This window comes from Dipodomys ordii, unplaced genomic scaffold (genome assembly GCF_000151885.1).
Source record: "Dipodomys ordii isolate 6190 unplaced genomic scaffold, Dord_2.0 Scaffold104, whole genome shotgun sequence".
NCBI lineage: Eukaryota > Metazoa > Chordata > Mammalia > Rodentia > Heteromyidae > Dipodomys > Dipodomys ordii.
In genome coordinates this window covers 5,044,038-5,066,121 of record NW_012267320.1, presented here as the reverse complement: position 1 = coordinate 5,066,121, position 22,084 = coordinate 5,044,038, and the positions used below count along the sequence as shown (strand labels likewise).

The 22,084-nt window shown below is 45.1% G+C and overlaps 1 protein-coding gene across 1 annotated transcript in view; it reads right to left on the bottom strand.

Annotated features, from left to right (window-relative positions):
• Positions 1-332: 332 nt before the first annotated feature.
• Positions 333-22,084, bottom strand: part of Tiam1 (T-cell lymphoma invasion and metastasis 1) — a 350,718-nt gene continuing 328,966 nt past the window's right edge. The window contains exons 21-29 of the mRNA XM_013027533.1: positions 20,674-20,782; positions 16,434-16,613; positions 16,208-16,326; positions 14,636-14,744; positions 10,861-10,919; positions 10,055-10,157; positions 8,317-8,404; positions 6,198-6,370; positions 333-2,544 (exon numbers count right to left, since the gene is read on the bottom strand). Of these exons, the coding sequence (XP_012882987.1) occupies positions 2,087-2,544; positions 6,198-6,370; positions 8,317-8,404; positions 10,055-10,157; positions 10,861-10,919; positions 14,636-14,744; positions 16,208-16,326; positions 16,434-16,613; positions 20,674-20,782 (1,398 nt within the window). The 3' untranslated portion in view covers positions 333-2,086. The remainder of the gene's footprint in view (positions 2,545-6,197; positions 6,371-8,316; positions 8,405-10,054; positions 10,158-10,860; positions 10,920-14,635; positions 14,745-16,207; positions 16,327-16,433; positions 16,614-20,673; positions 20,783-22,084) is intronic.

The window sequence follows — 22,084 nt, the reverse complement described above, 5'->3', positions numbered from 1 at the left end:
AGCAAACAAACAAAAACCACACATTTCCAGTTATTTTCTCCCTTCCCACAATTCAAACTCCAAAGAGACATGGGATCATCCGGGTATTTTTTTTCAATATTTTTATTGTTTGACGGGCATTTACAACGTTCCATTCATAGACCTAAAAACATAAAAATAGACCTTCTTTCAGCTTATAAAAGAAATATATAAGAACTTTTGACATAGACACGTCATGACCTTATGTACAAGAGACAATGGCTCCCTCCAAGCACCAGGCTCCGCAGTGTCTCCGTGGGCCCGTGCAGGAAGCCACCCACGCCCACCGCGCTCCGTGCAGGAAGCCACCCACGCCCACCGCGCTCCGTGGCCCATCCAGACACCACCGAACTCCAGAGGAAAGGGAACAATGCGGTGATACAAAGGGTATAGAAATCATTCTAAAGCTTTTTTGTTTGTTCTTTTTTTTTTGTAAGAAAACCAGAAGATATAGCAAAAATTTAATAGAATAAAACTTTCAAAAGATCAAGCTCAAAGCCCTGGAAATCTGAAAAGGGAGGGGAGGTCAAGGAGAGCGAGGGAAAGCAAGCCGAGGCCCAAGAGCGAGATGTTCTGAACTTCTCTATTGTCTGGAAATATAAAGTCATAACTGATTCTTATAAAATATAATTCCTAAGCTACTATAAAATTCAGGTTTTTAAAGTACCTACTGATGTGTCAAACACCAAATAGATATCCCCCCCCCCAAAAAAAGAAAAAGTGTTCTTCTGTCTGTTAAGAAGAGTTTAAACTCAATTTAAACTCAACCTTTTTGTTTAAAGAAAAAATAAAAGTGCTATAATTTGTTTTTCTTATTGTAGTTGTTCTTCCTCCATTTGGATATCTATTTCAGACACTAGGAATTGACATGTTTATTACCCTGTTTCATTGGCAAGAAGAAAGTATTGAACACAAGAGATGTTTTTTGAAGAGGTTGTTTGGGTCAGAGGTTTGGTTATGGACTGCCAAGGGTGTGGGGAGGGGGATCTATGGATGAAGATGTGATTCTGGTGGAAAAACCAATGGTCACCATGGCAACCCCATGAGAAGGAGGCTTCTGTCCTCTGCCATGGGGACAGATACACAGGCTCCGCCCATTCCCTGTCACGTGTTCCCCCTCCAACCAAACTCCCATCTCAAATACAGATTCAAGCGTTTACCCCCCCAAAATCTGCTTCTTGGGGGGAAAAAAAAAAGCTTATTCTTAACATGAGCTCCTTGTTGGCTTTTCATATAAATATAAAGTCACAATGTCTCACTCTCTGTAACCTAACACTGTAAAATTCTCACCTATCTGAGTCCCTGCATCTCAGGTAAAATACAAAAAATAGTGTTTGTTTGTGTTCTCTCTTTCAAATGATAAATCTGGACCTCTTCTCTAAGAGTTTGGCATCTTTATAATTCTATGCAAAACTAGAACTTCCAAACAATGACATAGCATTAAGAACAGCCACGGACCAACACAGAAGAAAAATATTTAAAAAGAACAAAAAATGAAAAAGAAAGGCTCATCGACACGTAAACAACCACCCTTTTCCTCACACATTCTTAAAAAGACACAGATAGTCTCAACACTGAAGAAGAAACAGGGCCTGAACACGGAAAGCTGTACAGATGTTTCAGTTCAGCTGGAAGATGGGCTCCAGATAGCTGTGTGTTCTGTGTGCGAATGTGTGTACATGTGTGTGCACACGCTAACCTTTAAATGAGTTCAGCTGCTGCAGGGAGCCGGTTTGCTTTCAGTGGTAACAAGTTTGTCTTGTTTTTCCAAATTCCTCAGGCCCTGACTGAGAATAACCACAAGACCTTAGTGGAAGGACTCGAGCTGATCTGGGGTTCGGGGCGATCCTCTCTGATGTCCGTTGTGAAGAATGTCAAGGGCAGGTGGCTACATGGCTTCAGACCCGCGTCAGCTGCCACACTGGTGTGTGCAGAACACCCCGGGGACGTTCTGGGGGGCAGGGGGAGGCTGGCACGGGTAGACAGGCAGGAGGGCAGGGCAGGGTGGCAGCATCTACACACACACACACACACACACACACACGTTCTCCACAGAAGGGGACAGAAGTCAGATCTCAGTGTTCAGTTTCCTGGAAGGGGCGAAGTCTTCACGTCTCACCCAGATCACTTCCTCACTGGCGCTGTCCACGCCGCCGTTGACGCCCGAGAGGGCGGCCTGCTTCTTGAGCTGGCTCATGCGTGACGCGTGGCTGTCCAGGCCCCTCCGCTGGCTGATGGAGGCGGCCTGCAGCCGCTCATGGAGGTCTCTGTGCACCGAGGCGTCCTTCACCGACTCGCAGAACTCGTCGTCGTCACTGAGGATGTCTGTCTCCTTGATGCCATCCTGGTCCTCGTACTGAGCAAGATCGAACTGCTCCTCCACCCAGCGGTCTGTGTCCCCTGGCCCGGGCGGCTGCTGGGGCTCTTTCTCCGGGCTGCTGGCCGCCACGGCATCTGAGTCAATGGTAAACCTGTTGCGTGCCAGTCGCCGCCTTCTCCTCCCAAGAGACTTGCTTGGGGCAGACACTGCACACACACACACACACACAAAAATATAAAGAACAAACCCCCACGCTTTAGCAGGGGACGAAAACCCAGCGAGTAAAGCAAAGGAACATCAACGCAAAGTGGTGCACGGTTTGCGGGCCGTGGCGTGGGGAGCAGGGGCTGGGCGTGGAGGTGACCCATCCACACTGGACTCTTTGCGCTGGCCCACGTGGGAACCGAGGGGATGCTGTGGCAGGAAATCCAAGAGCAGAGCGGGTGGTGGTGGGGTGGGGTTTCTGGGAGGGGGTGTACGATAGAGAAATGGGACACAAGGCCCTCTGAGAGAATTCCCTATGCAACCTACACACCTACCGACAGGCAGCACAGAAGGCTGATGATCACAAGTAGAACAGAGAGGTTGAGGAGAGTGTTCAGCCTGTGTGCCTGTCACAGAGCTAGGACCCAGGCCTCTGCTGCCCTGGGGCTTTAGCTAGACTGTTAATAAGGTTGGAAGGCGGTTTCTGGCCTTGTTTTGTTTTTGGTGCCTGATTTTCTAGGGGTTTTAGGGTGCTTAAGTGCAAGCCCAGGACTTCTCCTCAAAGTTAATGCTCTATCAACTTGAGCCACAGCTCCACTTCCCACACTCTCCTGCCCAGGCTGGCTTCGAACTGTGCTCCTCAGACTTCAATCTCCTGAGTTGCTAGAATTACACACACGCGGCACCAGCGTCCAGCCAGGCAGGAAGGTTTCGCATCTTCATAGACATCACTGTGATACATCAACGAGGCGGAAAGCACTGGTCAAATGACAGTGCGACCTCGCAGCTTTGATTGTCAAATATCTGGAGGACCTGTGGTTAAAGACGCCACATCCCTCTGCAAGAGCACAGGGACATGAACAGCTCTCAGAAACGGGGGACAGCCAACCGGTTCCCCATCCCCTTTCTGACAAAGGGCCATCTGAGCCTCAGGGTTGGGCACACGTGAGCCTTGTGAGTCATCGTCTTTCCATAATCCAGGCAAAATACCAAGTGAAATGAGAACTGAGCCACAGATGCTACTCAAGCAGTCCATCAACCGTTATAATAAGGGACTAAAAGGGAAGAAGAAAATACCAAATCTTTCAAGTCCTTCCTTTACTTGTACTGCCCCCTACAGGAAGCTACAACTACTTAACACAAACAAAAGATGCCACCCAATCTAGCAAATATTCCCAACACACACACACACACACACACACACACACACACACACACCATGGCTCCCACCCTCAAGAGCCAAAGCAACACAGGCTTTCCAATGGAGGAGAAGCATCTACACTCCAGGAAGGAGCTGCTGTTCTGAACACCATATCCTAAAAGCTGACAAACAATGCCAATTCTGCAAGAAGACAACTAGTGTCAATCACTAGCAAATGTAGCCTTGATCCAAGCAGGCACAAGGTGAGAGAGCTCAGCAGTGACCTATGCTGGCTCCAGCCCAGCCATCCTCAGCCCCAAGACTCAGTGTCCATCATCATCCCTCACCATCTGAGTGGCCTGTCATCTCAAACTGGGGAATGAATGGATGCCGGTCTTCTTCAAGGAGGGGACTAAGAACCATTCCAGGGAAGTAAAAGGGGAAAAAAATAAAGGAAGAGAAATAAAAACAAAACACTTCTTCAATGGGAAGAAGCAAAATTTCCAACTCAGTATCACCTTAACTCCACCAGAATAAAGCTTAGCTGTCTCTTTTCACTTCATTTGAGTTACCTCAATTCTTCATGGAGTTACTAGGAAGATTCATGAATGATCTGTATGCTGAGGTCTACGAGGTAAAGTGTGATGATTGTCATCATCTTTGAAATGAGCCCAAATTAGGGAGTCGATGGATAATAAGTAGGTGATAATGAAACTATTGTAACGCATTAATTAGTGAATATTGATGGTAAGTATTGATACTTTCACTTGCTTTGACTCTGCACATTTTATTAAAAGAAATAGGAAAAAGAAAGAACTTTTTTCCTAGGTCACTGGCAGATGAACAGTACTCTTACACTAAGTATGGAAGCAGGGAGTTTCTTTTATTATATCCAAATAGAACAGGGGGAGAAATAAACTACCTAAGTAGTCAAGGAATTGCAGAAGGAAACAGATTGTCCTTAGTGTAAGGGTCATTAACAGCCTAGTTCACATGAGTGGATTCCTTCGAGTCTTTTAGGGAGACTGAGTATTTCCAGGGTTCATTAATCTGGTCCTGACCTGAACCACTCAAGTACTGCACTTTAAATCATAAAACATGCAAGTTCTGATTATAGTAATTTGCTGATAATAATTTGCTTCCAAAGCAGAGTGATAAAGACTTCCTTCGACCAAAAATGAACCATGGGGGGGGGGGGAGAAAGAAAGAAGAAATCAATCAGCTGTGACATCAAGGCTTTCTCTTGGTATTTATAAAGGTTATCTCGGTTATGGCTTGGTTTGATTTTCTTTGCAAAAAGAGATCGGTGGGAAAAGTTGTGTATCTCCTGCAGACTACATGTGTGTGATTGCTTTCCTAGCAAATGCAGCTCTAAATTGAGGGTCACTCATTAACAAGTGCAGCCTGACCGCTGATGAGTAGATTCCCTGAGGATGGGACACACGTTCCTTGGGCAATCAAGGAGTGGGTAAAAACCATTCTGAAATAAAAACTCTCTCCAGTGAGCTGTAAGAGGTTCATGTGCTGTCTTTATGTGGGGACTCCATGAGACCCTGGCCAAGCATGACTCTCGGAGAACCCCTGCAACCGGCGGGGCAGTTCGCTGCACAGTTTCATGACACAAACAGCAGATGACTAGAGAAGATTTATAATACCCTTCCTCCAGGATAAAACTTAGAGCTAGGGAGGTTAGATCTATTTAAAAAAAATCCTTCTACCATTGACAGTGCTGTCTGTGCTCTTCAACAAACACCCGGCCAATGACATGTAAACCTCCTTTACTGGATTCTTCCCTGTAAAACTTTCTTCCTAGATATGTTTTGCCATTTACAGTTTTTGTAGTATCACTCTTCCTTCCACACTGCTCCAGAGTAATGGAAGAGTTATGAGTCCTGCAAGAAGATTCACTTGGGACCATTTAAGTTCTAGGTCCTGTTTTCCAGCAGCAGCTCCAGGCTGCCTCAAATTAACACTGAGATCAAAACTGAAGTTGCAGGCACAAGGCAAGGGTCAAAATTTAAACTGTATGTGCCATTTGGCTTCCTGAACTAGTATCCTTCCAAAGAAAAGGCCTTTCCCCTGCTGCTGCCTAGTTCTCAGAAAGGTCAAGGGCCTCACTGAGACATGACTCACTGACTTTTCTTTGCTCATCAAAGCTGGCTGTCATGCGAAGCAGAGACTCAAACTGCACACAGGAGAAGCAGGCCCCACCAGGAAAAAAAAGAAAGAAAGAAAGAAAGAAAGATGCATTTGCTTGCTGACTTGGCAAACGAGAGAGGCGCTCATCAGCCAGCAGGAGGAGGGCAGCAAGGGGAGGATGGGGGGAAATTAAGAGGAACAAAGGGCCGACCCCAGAAGCCACCAGGAAGGAAACAACGACCAAGAACTTCACACCCTATATTAGCCCTCACCAGGCCACACTCAACTCCTGCTTGACAAGGAGGTCAAATTCCCTTGAGTTCTAGAGCAGAGTGGGGGTGACCGGGATCTTGTAAGTCTGAATCCCCACAGTACCTGCCCTGCTCATGGCTGGCCGGGCCCCTTTCAGAGCACACAACCGCTTTCCTCCAAACGGAACATACTGCTGAGACGAAGGGAGGCTCTCGGTCTTGAGGAGCTGTCTTCGGTGCTTATCTCGCAGGATCGAATGCACGGCCTTCAGGAAATCCTTTCGACTCTCTGGGGAGCTGGGAAAACAAGTGTTATTTGTTTAAATATATAGTGTAGAGCATAGGAATATCTTCGGGTACCATGAGGCGCAGTCAAATCAATGTCCCCCCAAAGGCCAAAGGTTAAACATTGAAGCCAGGACTCTGATTTCAATGCTCAGCTGCCTCCTTATAGCTAGGATAATGAATTCCACGCTCCACTTCCTTGGCGTTTTGTGAGTCACCTTCTGAGCCAGGTTGGGGCAGAGAACCCCATGGACAAGCGATCAATGGACGGATTTTGCCAAATTCTGCTCTTGATGCACAAGGCACAACCTTACAAACTTTATAGAACTGTTTTTGAAGGAAGACGAGCCAGAAGTTTCTCGTACCCGTGCAGGCATCGACAGACCGAAACCTCAATGAGCTCATCCGTTCCCCTGAGGGTCATCTTCCCGTTCCCTCATGGGATACATATGACACATCAACAAGGTCAAAATTTCCTACCAAGCCCTAATTCTCACAGTGGAAAATGGAAGGATTATGTTAAGTTTTTAATGTCACCTTTTATTTTCCCCTCCTTCCTTCCCCTGTTCTTGACAGGATCCTGCTAGGTGGCTTGGACTGCTCATAATCCTCCTGCCTCAGCATCCTTATGCTGGGACTATAGGTGTGCTCTACCATGCCCAGCTAGATTCTCGTTGGTTTTACCAAAGTAACTTTCAGCTGGTATTTCTTATAAACAACAAACAGGGAGGATCTAGAAAAGGTCTGTTGAACTCCATGGATTTTACCAAGCACACATGAATCGGCCTAACAGCTGCCAGCGAAGCTGCTCAAACCCTGACCAGAATATTTTCATTTTTTGGGGGGGGGGGTTCGGTCGTGGGGCCTGAACTCTGGGCCTGGGCACTGTCCCTCAGCTCATCAGCTCTACCACTTGAGCCACAGCGCCACTTCTGGCTTTTTTCTTTTTGCTTATGTGGTGCTGAGGAATCGAACCCAGCGCCTCATGCATGCAAGGCAAACACTCTACCACTGAGCCACCTTCCCAGCCCCAGAATATTTTCAAAGCTATGTCATTTCTATTCCTGACAGTGTCCTGGGAGAGCTGTCCTTTGTCGATCAGTCACACAACACAGAGATGTGAGGGAGCAATATGAAACACAGACATCTGAGTTTGAACCGGGCATCCATTTTCCAGACCATGTTCTGCAGGGAATCTTCTCTGAGCCCTCATTCCCCTCTACCCGCCTAAATGTAACTGTGGATGAAAGGTACATGTCACACATGGTTAGGAAATGCCCCTTTTTACTCTACTAGCAATAGTATTCTAAAACATCACTAATACCTCAAAAATATTGATTCTCTTGTGTTTGTAGGCAACCCATAACATCCTAGAATACTACGGTACTAGATTGAATGCTTATGATTAAATGAAGCACAATTACATGTGGATTATATTCAAAACCAAACAGAACATCATTTGGTGGCACCATCCATCTTGATACTACAGAAGGATCAATGACGGAGGGTTGAGGAAAGAAGGTGAAGAGGAAGAGAAAGAAGAAAAATAAGAATTACTAAGTGGAAGGCCAGAGTCGAAGTTGAACATCCACCCAAGAACTACAGGTGATCCACAGAAGCCAGCCTCCCTATGTTGAAGAACCATGTCTCCACAGGATGAAGAACTCCTGTAATACCTTCTCACACTTCCTCCCTCCCAGCAGACTCTGATTCTGCTGCAGTTTAGAGCTGTGTTAACAATGAGCCCAAACACCAAAACACTGAGCTAATCGTGTTGTAGGTAAATATGAGAAGCCCTCCTGGTATGTTCAATATGTTTCAATAGTCTATTTCCTTGTAGAAAGATTTTCCATTAGCCGGGTTACTGTCTGTATTCTAGTACAACTAGCACCATGCATCCATGTACTAACTTCTCAGGTGCACTGGGCAGGGCCTCAGCTGTGCAGGGCCAGGCTCACCTGCAGCACAGGTGGAAGACCCGCTCGGGCCTCCCCTCTGATTCCGACTTCACATGGACAATTTCACACACGGCATTCGCCTCTGCGTCTAGATATGGTAAAACAAGAACACGTCAGGATACATTGCACTGTACGGCTTACATTTTCACAAAGTCATTTTTCTCATTCTTGGTCTATGATGAAATACTGCAATCGCACAAGACGGAAGACACTTCACTAAGGGCTTAGGGTGTGCTAAGAAAAAAACACTAACAGGCCCTTGTCTAACGGCCCTTCAATCACTCAAACTGACTGAGGAAGCCACTTTCAGCTGTGCAGCCTGTCAGCTATTACAATTCAGCGATTTGTTCTTTCTTTGGAACAGCACCTAAGACACTCCAGTGCACGCTGTGAAAACAGGGGTCTGTTTGGAGAGTGTTCATGATGAAAGTACAAGGTGCACTGCTACTCACATGTTATTAGTTAAAATATCTATATAATATTGTATACATGTGTATGTGTTTATGTGCATAAAACATAATATATCTCATATATTTCATATATATTCATACATACAAATGTATGTGTGTATTCCATGTAACAGATATAATATTGCATAGGTATATATCTATGGGTACATGTGTATGACATATACATGTATAATGTAGCACATGTGTTTGTATGTGTGTATATATTCATATATCTCTAAACAGTGTCATCTATTACACATACATACATACATACATGTATACATAAACATATGCAGAATACACATACATACAAATAGAGGATGACTAGAATAACTTGGAACTGTTATTAGGACATTACATGCATCCATTCATTTAGTTCATTCACTCATTTAGTTCATTCATTCACTATTTAAATAAATGGCCAAGCACATAAGAGGTAATGAAAAGATTCAGGGAAAAGAGATGAGGCTGTAGTGGGACCAGTCCTCTGAATCCTAGTGGAGTAACTCCATCCTGCAGCAAGCTGCCCCTTAGCTGTCCTGATGCTAGACCAGCACAGAGCAGAACTCTCCTTACCACGGCTGGTGTTTGATAAGAACAGCAGAATCCTGGATGAGAGCAAATGTGGACATGAACGCGTGGCTCTCCAAGGGTTTAACTTGAGCCTACAGTCAGCGCTGCTGCTTTACTACTAGGGGGCACTCTAAGCCCTTTAAGTTCTGCTGCAGACTCAGAGCCATATAAAATTGGAGCTTGCTAAGCAGGAGGTGCTGGTGACATGGGTGACCATTTGTGGTCATCCATCATTCTGAGAAATCCCTAGTAAACTAATTTTCCCATCAAGCTGGACTTGTATCAGTCATTCTTTGGGCTTTCAGTATCATACTACTTCAGAGGCAGACATTTCATTTACAATGTCCCAAGAAATTAATTTTGTTTCCATAAATATAGGATTTAAATGTAAACAACAACAACAACAACAAAAAAGCCAGGCATGGGTGGCTCATGCCTGTAATCCTAGCCCCTCAGAAGACTGAGATCTGAGCATCGCAGTTGGAAGCTAGTGTATGAAGAAAAGTCTTATCTCTAATTATACACCAAAAAGCCTGAAGTGAGTGGAGCTGTGGCTCAAGTCGTAGAGTACCAGCCTTGAACGAAAAAAGCTCAGGGCCAGTGCCCAAGTCCCAATACAGGCAAAGAAAAGGTTGGATAGTTAGACCAAGAGTGTGGATACAAAAACGAATGCATACACATATAAGAAACAGGACCCAGCATGTGCCAGCATTTACCTGCACTTGCCAAGGCTCGAACCTGCAAGGCTTCAGTGGGGATCATGTGCCGAAACCGGAAGGGGTCCCACTCCTCGTAGATTGACAGCCTGTGCGAGCCCACCTGCAGGGGAGGAGCCAGCAGTGTAAGAACAGGCTCCAACTTTCTCCAAACCAGTAGGAGACTCTCTCCCCTCAGTAAGTCCTGCACATGCCCAAAGCAATGTCACCTTCCTGTGTTCTTTAGTTCATGGGGCAGGAATTGAGAAACTACACAGTAAATAAATATGCTGAGTATGTGCAGACAACAAATGACAAGTCAAAGAGAGGCAGCAGGAAGAGAAAAGGGATTTCAAAAGATGGACAAGGGAACAGAGTATGGGAAAACAGGAAGGTTCTGGGCCATGGGGGAAGGTGAACAATAGCTATTCACTCACTACCCAGGAGCCTGCTGCAAGGCAGGATGGATATATGTACAAAAGAAATCATAGTTGTGCACCAGTAGCTCCTGCCTGTAATCCTAGGTACTCAGAGGACTGAGATCTGAGGATTGTGGTTCAAAGTCAACTCAGGCAGAAAAGTGAGAGACTCTTATCTCCAATTAGCTACCAGAAAACAAGAAGTGGTGTTTTGGGTCTAAGTGATAGAAGATTAGCCTTTAGCAAAAGAGCTCAGGAATGGTGCCCAGGCCCTGAGTTCAAGCCCCACAACCAGCAGAAAAAAAAAAAAAAACCCATAAAGGCTTTTCTCAACAAAGGGGCAGAATGTATAGATGTAAGTGAGAAGCAGATAGAGTACAGAGAGAATTTCACACTGCCAAGTCTTACAAGTTTCTTCTTCTGTTTGGAGCCATCTTTATACACGAGGACCACAGCTGTTTTGAACACTGGAAACCAAAAAAAAGAAAGAAAGAAAACAAAGGCAGTTAGGGCGTGAACTCTATGGCATTCCCCGCACAGTGACGATCACGTGTGGTAATAGCACTGAGAAAGATCGTACAATCTCAGTGACTGACTCCAGCACCCCTTTCTCTCACTTACAACTATGAAGATCAAACGCCTGCTGGGAAAAAGGTTTCCCATGCAAAATAAGCAAGCAGAAATAACTCCCTTCTCAAATGCTCAGGTAAAATACCCCATTTTAGCTATATTATCCCAAGGTTAAAATTTAAGCTATACATGTCCAACAAAAACCGATATTCATTTCATCCATTAAGGAATAGTATATATGTTTTATTTACTATCTTTAAGTGGTTGTTTAAGTCTAAGTTGTCTATGAATACAATGCATCTTGAACAGTCAGCCCTTTCAATATTCTCACCTGTCCCTCCCTGCCCAACCCTTCCCTCTCTTTTTTTTAAATAATATTTTTCTTGTAAAGATACTGTACAGAGGGGGTACAGTTACATGAGTAAGGTAATGAGTTACCCCCTCCTTTGTTTTTCCTCTACCATCTCTTCCCTCCCCCTACCCCACCGAAGTTGTAAAGTTCATTTTCAACATAGAGTCTTGTACATCTCATTGTTACAGTGGGTCAACCTGTATCCTTATTTAAGCATATTGTTTTTTCCCTTCTCCTCCCCAAATTAGAAAACTGTATATAGAAGATGCAGGGCACGGGAATCAAAACAGTGAAAACAGGGGCTATGCCATGGCCTTCCCTCACTCTTAATTTTGCTCATGTACATTGAAGTGTCAACTGCATTCTCCGCTCCCTTCTCTTCTTCATAAGTCTGTCCCTCTGCCTTGGACCCCACCCCATCCCTTTCAGGTACCTGGGCTTCCCGGGATTTTATTTTGTTGAACTTGACTTTGCTTTATAAGGAATTACACTATTTGAGTTCTCCCTTAAATCTACCCTATTTCAATCAATGTATTTGTTTGTATACGTTTGCATACAAGACAGAAAGAAAGCATGCAACCTCTCTGGGCCTGGGTGATCTTCATTTATGCACACTGAAAAACTGAACTCTCTCTCTCTCTGCCTCTCTGTCTGTCTGTCTGTCTCTCTCTCTCTCTCACACACACACACACCTACTCATAATTGGAGAGATATAATTCATTTTTTCACCTAAAGAAACTTCTTTTGTGTGCTGGTGACCCCACTGTCCAGTGCAGTCCCAGTGATAATAAGGCTTTCTATTGGCAGTACGCTGTGATTGTGTGGTGTCTTCTGATGGCCTTCTCCACAACACCTTGCCCTTTTCCCCATGTGAAGACCAGGCTAGAAGGTGTCATCTTGGGAATGTAGGATCTTGGCATACAACCTCCCCAACTGCGAGAAATAAATGTCTGCTCTGTGTTAGCCATCCAGCTGACAGCGAGCTGTTACAGCTGCCCCAGCACCCCAGACAGAAACAAGGGGCCAACGTCCCCTTTCTCCCCCTCACATTATTTCCTTATTCCAAATCTATTCCTTTCTCACTACATGAAAGTCTGCAAAATTCAAGGGTCAAGTCATGAAACATCCACAAGGCGGGCTCTAAACCTGCTAGCTTGCAGCCCAACTCAGAAACAAGGAGGTGTTTGGTGTCACTTACTGGGGAGTCTATGTGCCAGAAACAGTCCATACATGCAATGCCACAATGTTGAGGCCACCCAGCTGCTTAGAGAAATGGTCATGCCCACATCTATTAAAAATCATATTAAGTGAAGTAAACCAGACCCAAAGAAACACAGGCTCCATGGTTTCCCTCATTTGTAATAATTAGTGTATGTCTAGGGTGGTCCTAGAAGCGGATCACAACGGCTCAATATATGTACATGTGACCATATAAGATGATGCTAAGAGAAATGAACTCCAGGATCTGGAAACAAGAGGTTTTTCTTTATTGTTGTTTTTAATGTACTGTGTGAAGTTATTTATTTTTCTCGTTCTTTTCCCCCCATGGTTTATTCCCTGTTGTCACTATATTTGATTTTGGTACCCTGGGTATTGTATATGTGTTTATCTGAATTAGGTAAGGGAAGGGGAACACGAAATGGTAGGACAAAGGTGAACCAATCCAACAGTGATACTCACAAGACAGTATATTCAAAATGAACTTCACAACTTTGGGGTGGGGGGGTAGTAGAGGAAGGGAAAGTGAGAGAAAAATGAGGGAGAGGATAACAATGCTTGATAAGAAATGTACTCACTACCTTATGTATGTAACTGTAACCCCTCTGTACATCATTTTGACAATAAAATTAAATTTTTTAAAAAAAGCAGTAAGGAGCACAGACGGCCCAAGAGAGACAAAACTGCCCAAGAAGTCTGAATCTAAGACACAAGGTGGAGGTGAAGAGGTGGCAAGTCCTCTTGTCCTCCCAAAACATGTACCTGGCAAGGCCACCAAATTCTTAAAGCATCCAGTGCGTGTGTGCGTGCGTGCATGCGTGCATGTGTGTGTGCGCGCGTGTGTGTGTGTGTGTGTGTGTATACACGTGCGTACCAATACTAGGCTTGAACTCAGGACCTGGACGATGTTCCTTAGCTTTCTTGCTCAATGCTGGCATCCTACCATTCGAGCCACACCTCTACTTTGAGCTTTTTGGAGATAAGACTATCCTGCCTGGGCTAACTGACCTTTGATTCTCAGATCTCAGCTTCTGGAGTAGCTAAGATGGTAGGCATGCAGCTTACATCTATACTCTTTTAAGTTAGTCTCATTGAAATATCATTAAAAGTCACAGTGGCTTTTGATACAGCAGGGACATCACTAACTTCTCAACGAACCCTAAGTGAATCTAAGTCGGAAGCCCAAGCTATCTTTGTATTAGACACTCTAATAAAAATATTACTGTTTGAGAATTCTTTGCTCACATCAGGGAGTAGAAGAAAGTAGCCAGCCCCTCCCCTCTCCCCAGACCCAGAGGAAGAACGCAGGAGAGACAACGGTAACAGTCAGACAAGCTACTCCTGCGGAGGTCAGGAAAACACAACAGCTTGTTGTTTTGTTTTTTCCCCAGGATAAAACAAAAGTGTAGTCGGATGACTTTTGCACTCAGGAACAGCACTGACATTCACATGACACATTCGCACACTGCCAGTGGCAGCCATGTTCTCCTGGTACGGGCACAGCTCCCAGAAGTGAATACAACGGAACCCTACGAGATCCCCAATTGTGTCCACACACATCTACCTCCACAAGTATCAGCAGCAGTGCATCAGACCGAGGCTCCTGGAGCCACAAGACTTCTGATAACCAGCTTCCTAAATCCTGGTACTGCATACAGCACGGCAGTCCGAATGGAGTCAAAACGTAAGATTTGGAGTTTTAGAAACAGAGTCAGTTTCCTCTTGATTTTTTTAAAATTTCACTTTTCCTTGGTTTATTATCCATGTGTTATTATTCATGGCCCAAATCTTAAAAATGGATTTAAAACAATTCTTTACCTGCCTGTGTGTTTTTATCTGGGATAGATTTAGTCATAGTAGCCGGGTGGCCTCAGACAGTGCATGCATTAACTAGAAGAAGTTTAATTTCATATTGTGCAGGAAAACCAATCCAGCAAATATTATTAGCTTCATTTGAACAAATTATGTCTTGAAAAAGACATATTCTTCTGGAAAGAAAGACAGCTGTTTCCCTTTCCTTCAAAGCCCTCTTCTGATACATACCAAAGGCTGCCAGATCCGGTTCCTTTTTCCACTTCCCCAGCGAGGCAGGTGGGTTTAGCCAGATGACCGTGGTGTGCAAAAGCAGGTCTCCCATGCTCAGATCTGCGACCTGCCGAGTCAGAGACAGCGCAAAACTTACTGAGTGGAATGATCCCAATTCAAGTTTTCATGGAGTCTTAAACTGTGGCACACCGGTGTCCATTTTGGCTCCCCTATCTTTCCTAAGTGCCCTCCAGCCCCAAGCTCGTCTCCTCCTCCTCCATTTGAATGTGGGAAGCAAGATGGACGATCATATTCCACTGGGCGTTGGGGACCCAGATCTCAATGGCTACCATTCCCTCCCACACTCCTATGACTCCACTCAGTGTTAGTAGTACTTTGTTTTCATGTAAGGAAAAGTGACTTCTCAATGTTTCAGGTACAACTTGTTCACTTTTCAGCCTTCCTGTCACTATTTCTTCTAAGTAAATCTTTGAGTAGAGAAAGAAAATCGGGTCTGTCACTGAAAAAACTCTGTAGTCATTCAAAACAAATTGCTGTTGTTGCTGCTGTTGTTGTTATTATTATTGTGGTGACTATGATTGTGATTCTGGCATTGGAATTCAAGGCCTTGTATTTGCTAGACAGGTGTTCTACCACTGAAGCCTGCCTCTAGCCCTTTCTAGTTATGTTTCAGGTAGGCTTTTGCTTTTTGACTGGGTTGGCTTATACTGTGATCCTCCTATTTATGTTTCTCTCATAGTTGGATGGTGGGTGCAGACCATCACACCAGCTTTACTGGTTGAGTCAGGGGTAGAGGTGGGGAATGTTCAGTCCAAGGGGTGTGTAAGCCCTCTAAACCATTTCATATGTGACAAAACAGACAAATACTCTTGTCAGTTTCCCAGGGACCATCTGCCCATATTGGTAATTTATATGGTTCATGAATTATGTTATAAATATCCAAATGATGTTTGACAGATAAAAAGTTCCCTGAGATAGGGTCTTGCAAACCTTTGTCTGGACTGGCCTTGAACCACATCACCTTTGCCTAAGTACCTGGAATTATAGGAATGAGCCAGTAGCCCCAGCCTCTTATTCAGATATTAGAATAATATCCCAGAGGTCTCAAAGATGAAAAGCTGAGCATCGGAAACATGTTTCTTATATGAATTCCACCCAAGGCTGGGTGTGATGGCTCATGTCTACAACCTCAGCTAGATCATAGTTAGAGGCCAGCCCAGGCAAAAAGCTAGTGAAAAGAGAAGCTGGTACATGCCTGTGATCCCAGCTACTTGGGAAGAGGAGGTAGGAAGATCATAGTCAAGCCGGTCTAAACAAGAGCATAAGACCCTATTTTTTTTTTTAAAGAAAAAAACTAAAGCTAAAAAAGGGCTGGATGTGTGACTCAACAAGTTGTAGAGCGCTACCATAGTAAGCACAAGGTTCTGAACTCAATCCCCAGCACTTGAAAAGAAAATTCATGTTGTAACCTTGGTTACACCCACAAAAACAGCAGTGTAACTACTGGCCTTGCAACTATCGCCTCATTTAAAGACAACTCTGAGAAGAAGGAAGGAAGGGGCTCCTCACCTCTTTCTTCTCACCAGTCTGCTCGGCAATCAACTGGTCAAACACAGCCCCGAATTCCTCATGAATTTTCTGCATCTCATTGATGTGACTGGCAACCTTGTTCATCGTCTTGATGGCCACTAGAAGGACATGGCTTGTGAGATGAAGAGGCTTTGCACAGACCCTCCCAGGATGGGGTGCTGGGGCGCTTGGGACACAGACCATCCCATGACGGGGGCACACTCACCATCCAGGTGATAGTGCTCCTCGCTCTCCGCGTCTGTCAGCGCGAAGAGCTCCTTGAGCAGAAGCGGGTACTTGAGGATTCGCTGGATGGGCTTGATGAGGTAAGACTCCAGGGTGGACGAGTGCTGCTGTCTTGGATTCTGAGCATCCAAGAATGCCTTGAAGGCCGTGTCGGTTTTGGCTGGAAGGATGGAGACACAGGTTCCGGTCAGGCTGATTCTGATGCTTTGACATTTGGACCCTTACTGGTCCTCCTAATGGCAAGACTCACTGTCCCTATACACAGATGTCTCCACTAGGAGGCGCTGACACTCGGGGCCACTGTGTCCCCAGCCTCAGCCCAGGCCAAGGAGACATAACCCACTAAATAACTCAAGCTAGAACTGCTAAAGCTGCTTCCCACCCTGATCCCTTCCTCCCCACAGACACCACAGTGAAGATTCCTGCCCCTCTGCTTCCAGACCAACCCTGGTCCTTCCCCACACAGCCCTGCATGGCACGTGCCCCCTCTTCCTGGGACCTGTGAGGAATCAACTACAGTCCTAAAGAATCCCAAAACTTTCACCTTAAATTCTCTTACCCTGCCTTTCTAAGCTTTTGTGCATAGCACTGTGGGCAGAACCTCTTCTATAACAAGAAAAAACAAAACAAAACACTCAGGGAAACCAGTCCCCTTGCTGGTGGCTCACACCTGTAATCTCAGCTACTCAGGAGGCTGAGATCTAAGGATCTAAGAGGCAGAAAAGTCCAAGGTGCTCTTATATCCACTTAACCAGCAAAATGCCAGAAGTGGAGCGGGGGCTCAAGTGGTAGGACACCAGCCTTGGGTAAAAAAGACAAGCAAGAGCACAATGCCTTGAATTCAAAGCCCAGTACTGACCAAAGGAAAGGAGGGAGGAAGGGAGGGAAGGAGGGAGGATAGGGAGGATAGGGAGGATAGGAAGGAAGGAAGGAAGGAAGGGAGGGAGGGAGGGAGGGAGGGAGGAGAAACAGGCAGCAGCACCACAGAGTCCAGCTTAAGTGGGGTGAGGGTGGAGCTCAGTAGTGATCTGTTCAATGTGGATTCTGCTCCCGCTGTTGGCATCTTAGGTGGGGGTCTAAGACAGCACCTTCCTCTCCAGCTCATTCTCAAGCTCTGTCCCAAGCTCTGGAGAGCTGCAGGGCTCCAACAAGCAGGGGGCCCCTGTAGCAGGTGATGTCCAGGTAACAAGGTAATGTTGGAAGAGGGAAGGACAATACGTACAAGTGACTTAACAGTTTTCCTTCCTTCGTTCCTTCCCAATACTGGGGCTTGCACTCAGGGCCTTCCACTGTCCCTGGTAGTTCAGGACAGCGGTGAGAGAGGGACGGGCCAGACTCGCAAGGCTTCAAAACCCTTCCACCTTCTCTTGCTGCATCTCTTCCACCTGGTTCTTCCTGAGTTCTTTATGATAAACCAGCAAACCAACCCAACCATCGTCTGAACACTCATTCTTCACACTCAGCCCTCCCACTATCCTCTGGAAATCAGCTACAGCATCCCAGGGACTCACTACTTGTGTGACAGCACCGGGTGTGTCAGGGAACTCAAGCAGCTCTCAAGTGAGTACATAATCACCTTTTAAAACCTAGTGGGCACATATTTACATACGTATGTATCATTCGCATACATGACTCACACATGTATATAGATACAACATCTACCTCCAGTCCCAGCAACTAGAAGTACATGCTAACACCGAACATTGAAAAAGTTCATTGTGAAATTGTCATGTGCATCCTCTGTCTTTATAGTTAAGTAAAACGGCAACTGTGAGGAAAGACCTCACACAGCCATTATTGTCCATCTCTGTTGCTCTATTAGGAGGAATCAGACTTCTTGGGCTCAGCCATCGTTTCTTCTCCTTTGAAAGAAATCACTGGGAATGAGTGAACCACAGCCAAGAGCCTATGAGCCAGGGAAGCTGGGGCAGACCCAGAGCCGAAGTGTGGAGAAACTAGGGCTCACATGTGGCATCCCAAGTCTTATACCCTATCGGGAAGAGGCCAGGAACCCCAGCTCCTGACTGCACCCCACTATTCTCAAGTCCAAAGTGTGGGCATGGCTCTCTGACCCGTGAGGTATGTTTGCTATTGGGCTCCATGAGCCACAAAAGCACCCCTGGTTCTTTCTGTCTCTTCCTTCTCTTGGGTCATTTGGAAGTCAGAAAAAAGTAGGTGGTGCCTGCTGTTTTAGCAGATAGTTTTTGATGGCAGTATAATGTTTTTCAGGTGCAAAAGATAATGTTATTGTATTAAGAAAAATCCATGGGGGGAGAATTTCATCTGAGTGATGAAAAAAGTACTAATTGCTCGAAGGAATATAATGGGTATGTAATTTCATTATAGAGCCAAGTACTCGTAAATGGTTACTTTAATAATTGGCTAGCAATTAGCAATCAATAAAGGTTTTATAAGAAAAGCACACACACAGAGAACCCATATGATGAATGTGACATGTAGATGTCACGCTTTTCTGTAGACTAGCACTATCACTGTGTCTGTCAGTACCTGGAGGAGGATCTTTCATCATCCAGATTATCACTCTGCTAATATTTCCCATCATGCCAACCCAGTTCTCTTTGGTAGCAACCAGAACACATGCATGAAAATTATTCACATGCCCAGGGCTTTGATCAGCAGGCGTCTGCAGGGCAGCCACACTGGAATATATATGTACCAAATGGTAGTACATACAGTATATGAATATCCGTATTAGATAGACAGAGGGGGTACTGGAGTTTGAGCTTAGAACCTGAACCAGGCCTTTTTGCTTTTAGATTATTATTTATTTGTTTTTTAAAATTTTTTTGGCAGTCCAAGCTTGGAATTCAGCACCTTGTGCTTGCTGGTCCCCTACTGCTTGAGTCACGCCTGCAGCTGCTCCTTCTGCTGGCTCAGTGAACCTGACCGCCGGAGCTGGCTTTGAACCTCAGCCTTCTAGATCTCAGCCTCCTGAGTAGCTAGGATTACAAGTGTGAGCCAGTGACACTGTGCTTAGGTTTTTTTTTTTTCTAAGATAGAATCTCACATTTTTGTCCACAGGCAGCTTATATCATGATCCAGCTACACACGCGATCACAGGCACACCTCTTCACATCTGACTTATTTGTTGAAATGACCTTGAATTTCAATACTCTCAATCACTACCTCTTGAGTAGTTAGGACTACAGATATAAGACACGTTCCTATGAAACTGCATTCTACTTGTTAACCACCATCTAATGCCCCCACTCCCTGTCCTATTATGGTTAGCCTCTGCTAACCATAATCCTAGCATTTATTTCTATGACATCAACTTTTTACCCATCACCAAACGCCACATACTGCACTATGGAAACACAACTACTAGAGAACCCTTCTTAGAACCCTTAAGAAAGGTATCTGGGTCATGTGCTGGTAGCTCATCCCTGTTACCCTAGCTACTGGGCGGGGAGGGGCTCGATGAGAACTGAGGATGACGGTTCTAAGCCAATCTGAGCAGAAATGTCTATGAGACTCGTATCTCCCGTTAATTAATGAAAAGGTAGAAGTAGAGGTGTGGCTAAGGTAGTAAAGTGTTATCCTTGAGTGAAAAAGCTAAGTAAGAGTGCAAGGCCCCAAGTTCAAGCCCCAGTGCTGGCATAAAGATGGAAGGAAGGGAGGGAGGGAGGGAGGGAGGGAGGGAATATCTGGACTGAGGATATAGCTCCATGATAGGACTAAAATGGGAAGGGAGAAAAGGAAAATCAGCTTGCTGATACAAAAATCTGTTCTGGAAAAAAATAACTGTAACCAGAGCAATTTTCATGAGTAACTGAAATAACTTGAGTAGTGATATCAGGAGCTATTATCAAACAGCCAGGGACAAAAATAGGCAAAGGAAAGAAGCAATTCCACAAACAGGTATAAGAAGTATGGTGCTATTAATAGAAAGGAAGAAAAATCGGGTCTCTGCAGGGATTTTTAAACTCTCTAGGATTTTACATAACCACAAGATGCTCCATCTATTCCTATCCCAAATGGCTGAGTCCAAACTCTCATTACAAAGAAAACAGATGGAATGAATCATTTGTGATATGAACATATTTGCTTTCTCAGTACCTGTGTGTGGCTTATGGGAATGTCTACTTGGCAATCAATGATTCTTAGAATTCGGCCTCAAAGGCACCAACCCCAGTGAGCCACACAAGCGTGAGCTGGCACGTGACAGCCCCTCCACCCCCAGTCCTCAGAGGGCTTACCTTTCACCAGAACCTTGGGGACTTTCGTGTGGCTGGCACAGAAGGCACTGTAGAGCTTGAAGCGGTCGGCGTAGTACAGAAAGGATCCCCCCAGAGAGAACAGCACTTTCTGGAATTAATGAGACAATGCATAGTCCGTTCATTTTGCTTCCCCTGCCGACACATCAGCAGGATATAGCGGGGAACTCACATGTGCCTGAGCTCCCCAAAGTGAGCGCCATCCAGTCTCGTTAAAGCCTTTCATTGCTCACCCAGGTCCTAAAATTAACTCTGAGAAACCCAGAGGACTCAACGTGTGCAATAAATGTTGGATTTTTGTCTTCTCAGTATTTACAGAGATATCCCAGGGTTCCCAGGTCTGTTTGAATGACCTATATGTGGATGTCTGAATGCCAATGAGTAGAAAAATATATATGTATATAAAATTATATATATATTTATATACTTCCTCATTGACATTTGTGTATATGTGTGTGTGTATGTATGTGTGTGTGTGTATATGTGTGTGTGTGTGTGTGTGTTCTCATAAGCTTATGCTAAGAGACACAAGTGACAAATCAAATAAAGGTAGGAATGGCTCATGCCTCCAAAATAGAAAACACATTTCCCTGTCCTTCCCCCACCCTCTCACAAACTACTCTCTGCTCTAGCAGGAAGCAGGTAAGAATATAAGCGATGCTAAAGCAGCACACACACACTCAGCTAGGGAAATTAGGTGTCACCTCTTCAGTCTGCACACCCAGTGGCCTGTACACTGGGAAAGGCCTGCTCTGCCAGCATGTGAGAACATCTCATGTGGGATACTTCTTAGCACACATTTCATATGAATGAATGAGCCTCAGAACAAACATTACCCAAACTTCACACTCACTGATCTAGTCTGGTTCAGAGAAGGGCTTCATTCATTCAAGCTTAAAAGTTAGGTTCCAAGCAAGGAATTAAGATTTTAAATTTGAGTGATAACCTGCTCTCCCAAGCACACACATTTGTGTGTGTGTGTGTGTGCACGCATGTGTGTATGCACGTGTGTGTGCATGTGAACACACATGAATGGACTTGAACTCGGAGACTTGTGCTCACTAGGCAAATGCTTTACCACTTTCTCTCTCTCTCTCTCTCTCTCTCTCTCTCACACACACACACACACACACACACACACACCGCTCATTTGTTGTTGTTGTTGTTGCTGTTTTATGCCAGTCTAGGGCTTGAACTCAGGGCCAGATATTGTTCCTGAGCTTCTTTGGCTCAAGGCTAGTGCTCTACCACTTGAGCCACTGCACCACTTTTGGCATTTTCTTAGTAGATTATTGAAAATAAGAGGCACTGTCATTACTGCCCTGAGCCACTGGCACCAGGCTTGCCCCGCCCTTTCTAGAAGCTTTACTTTGCTTCTCATATGTGCTTGTGC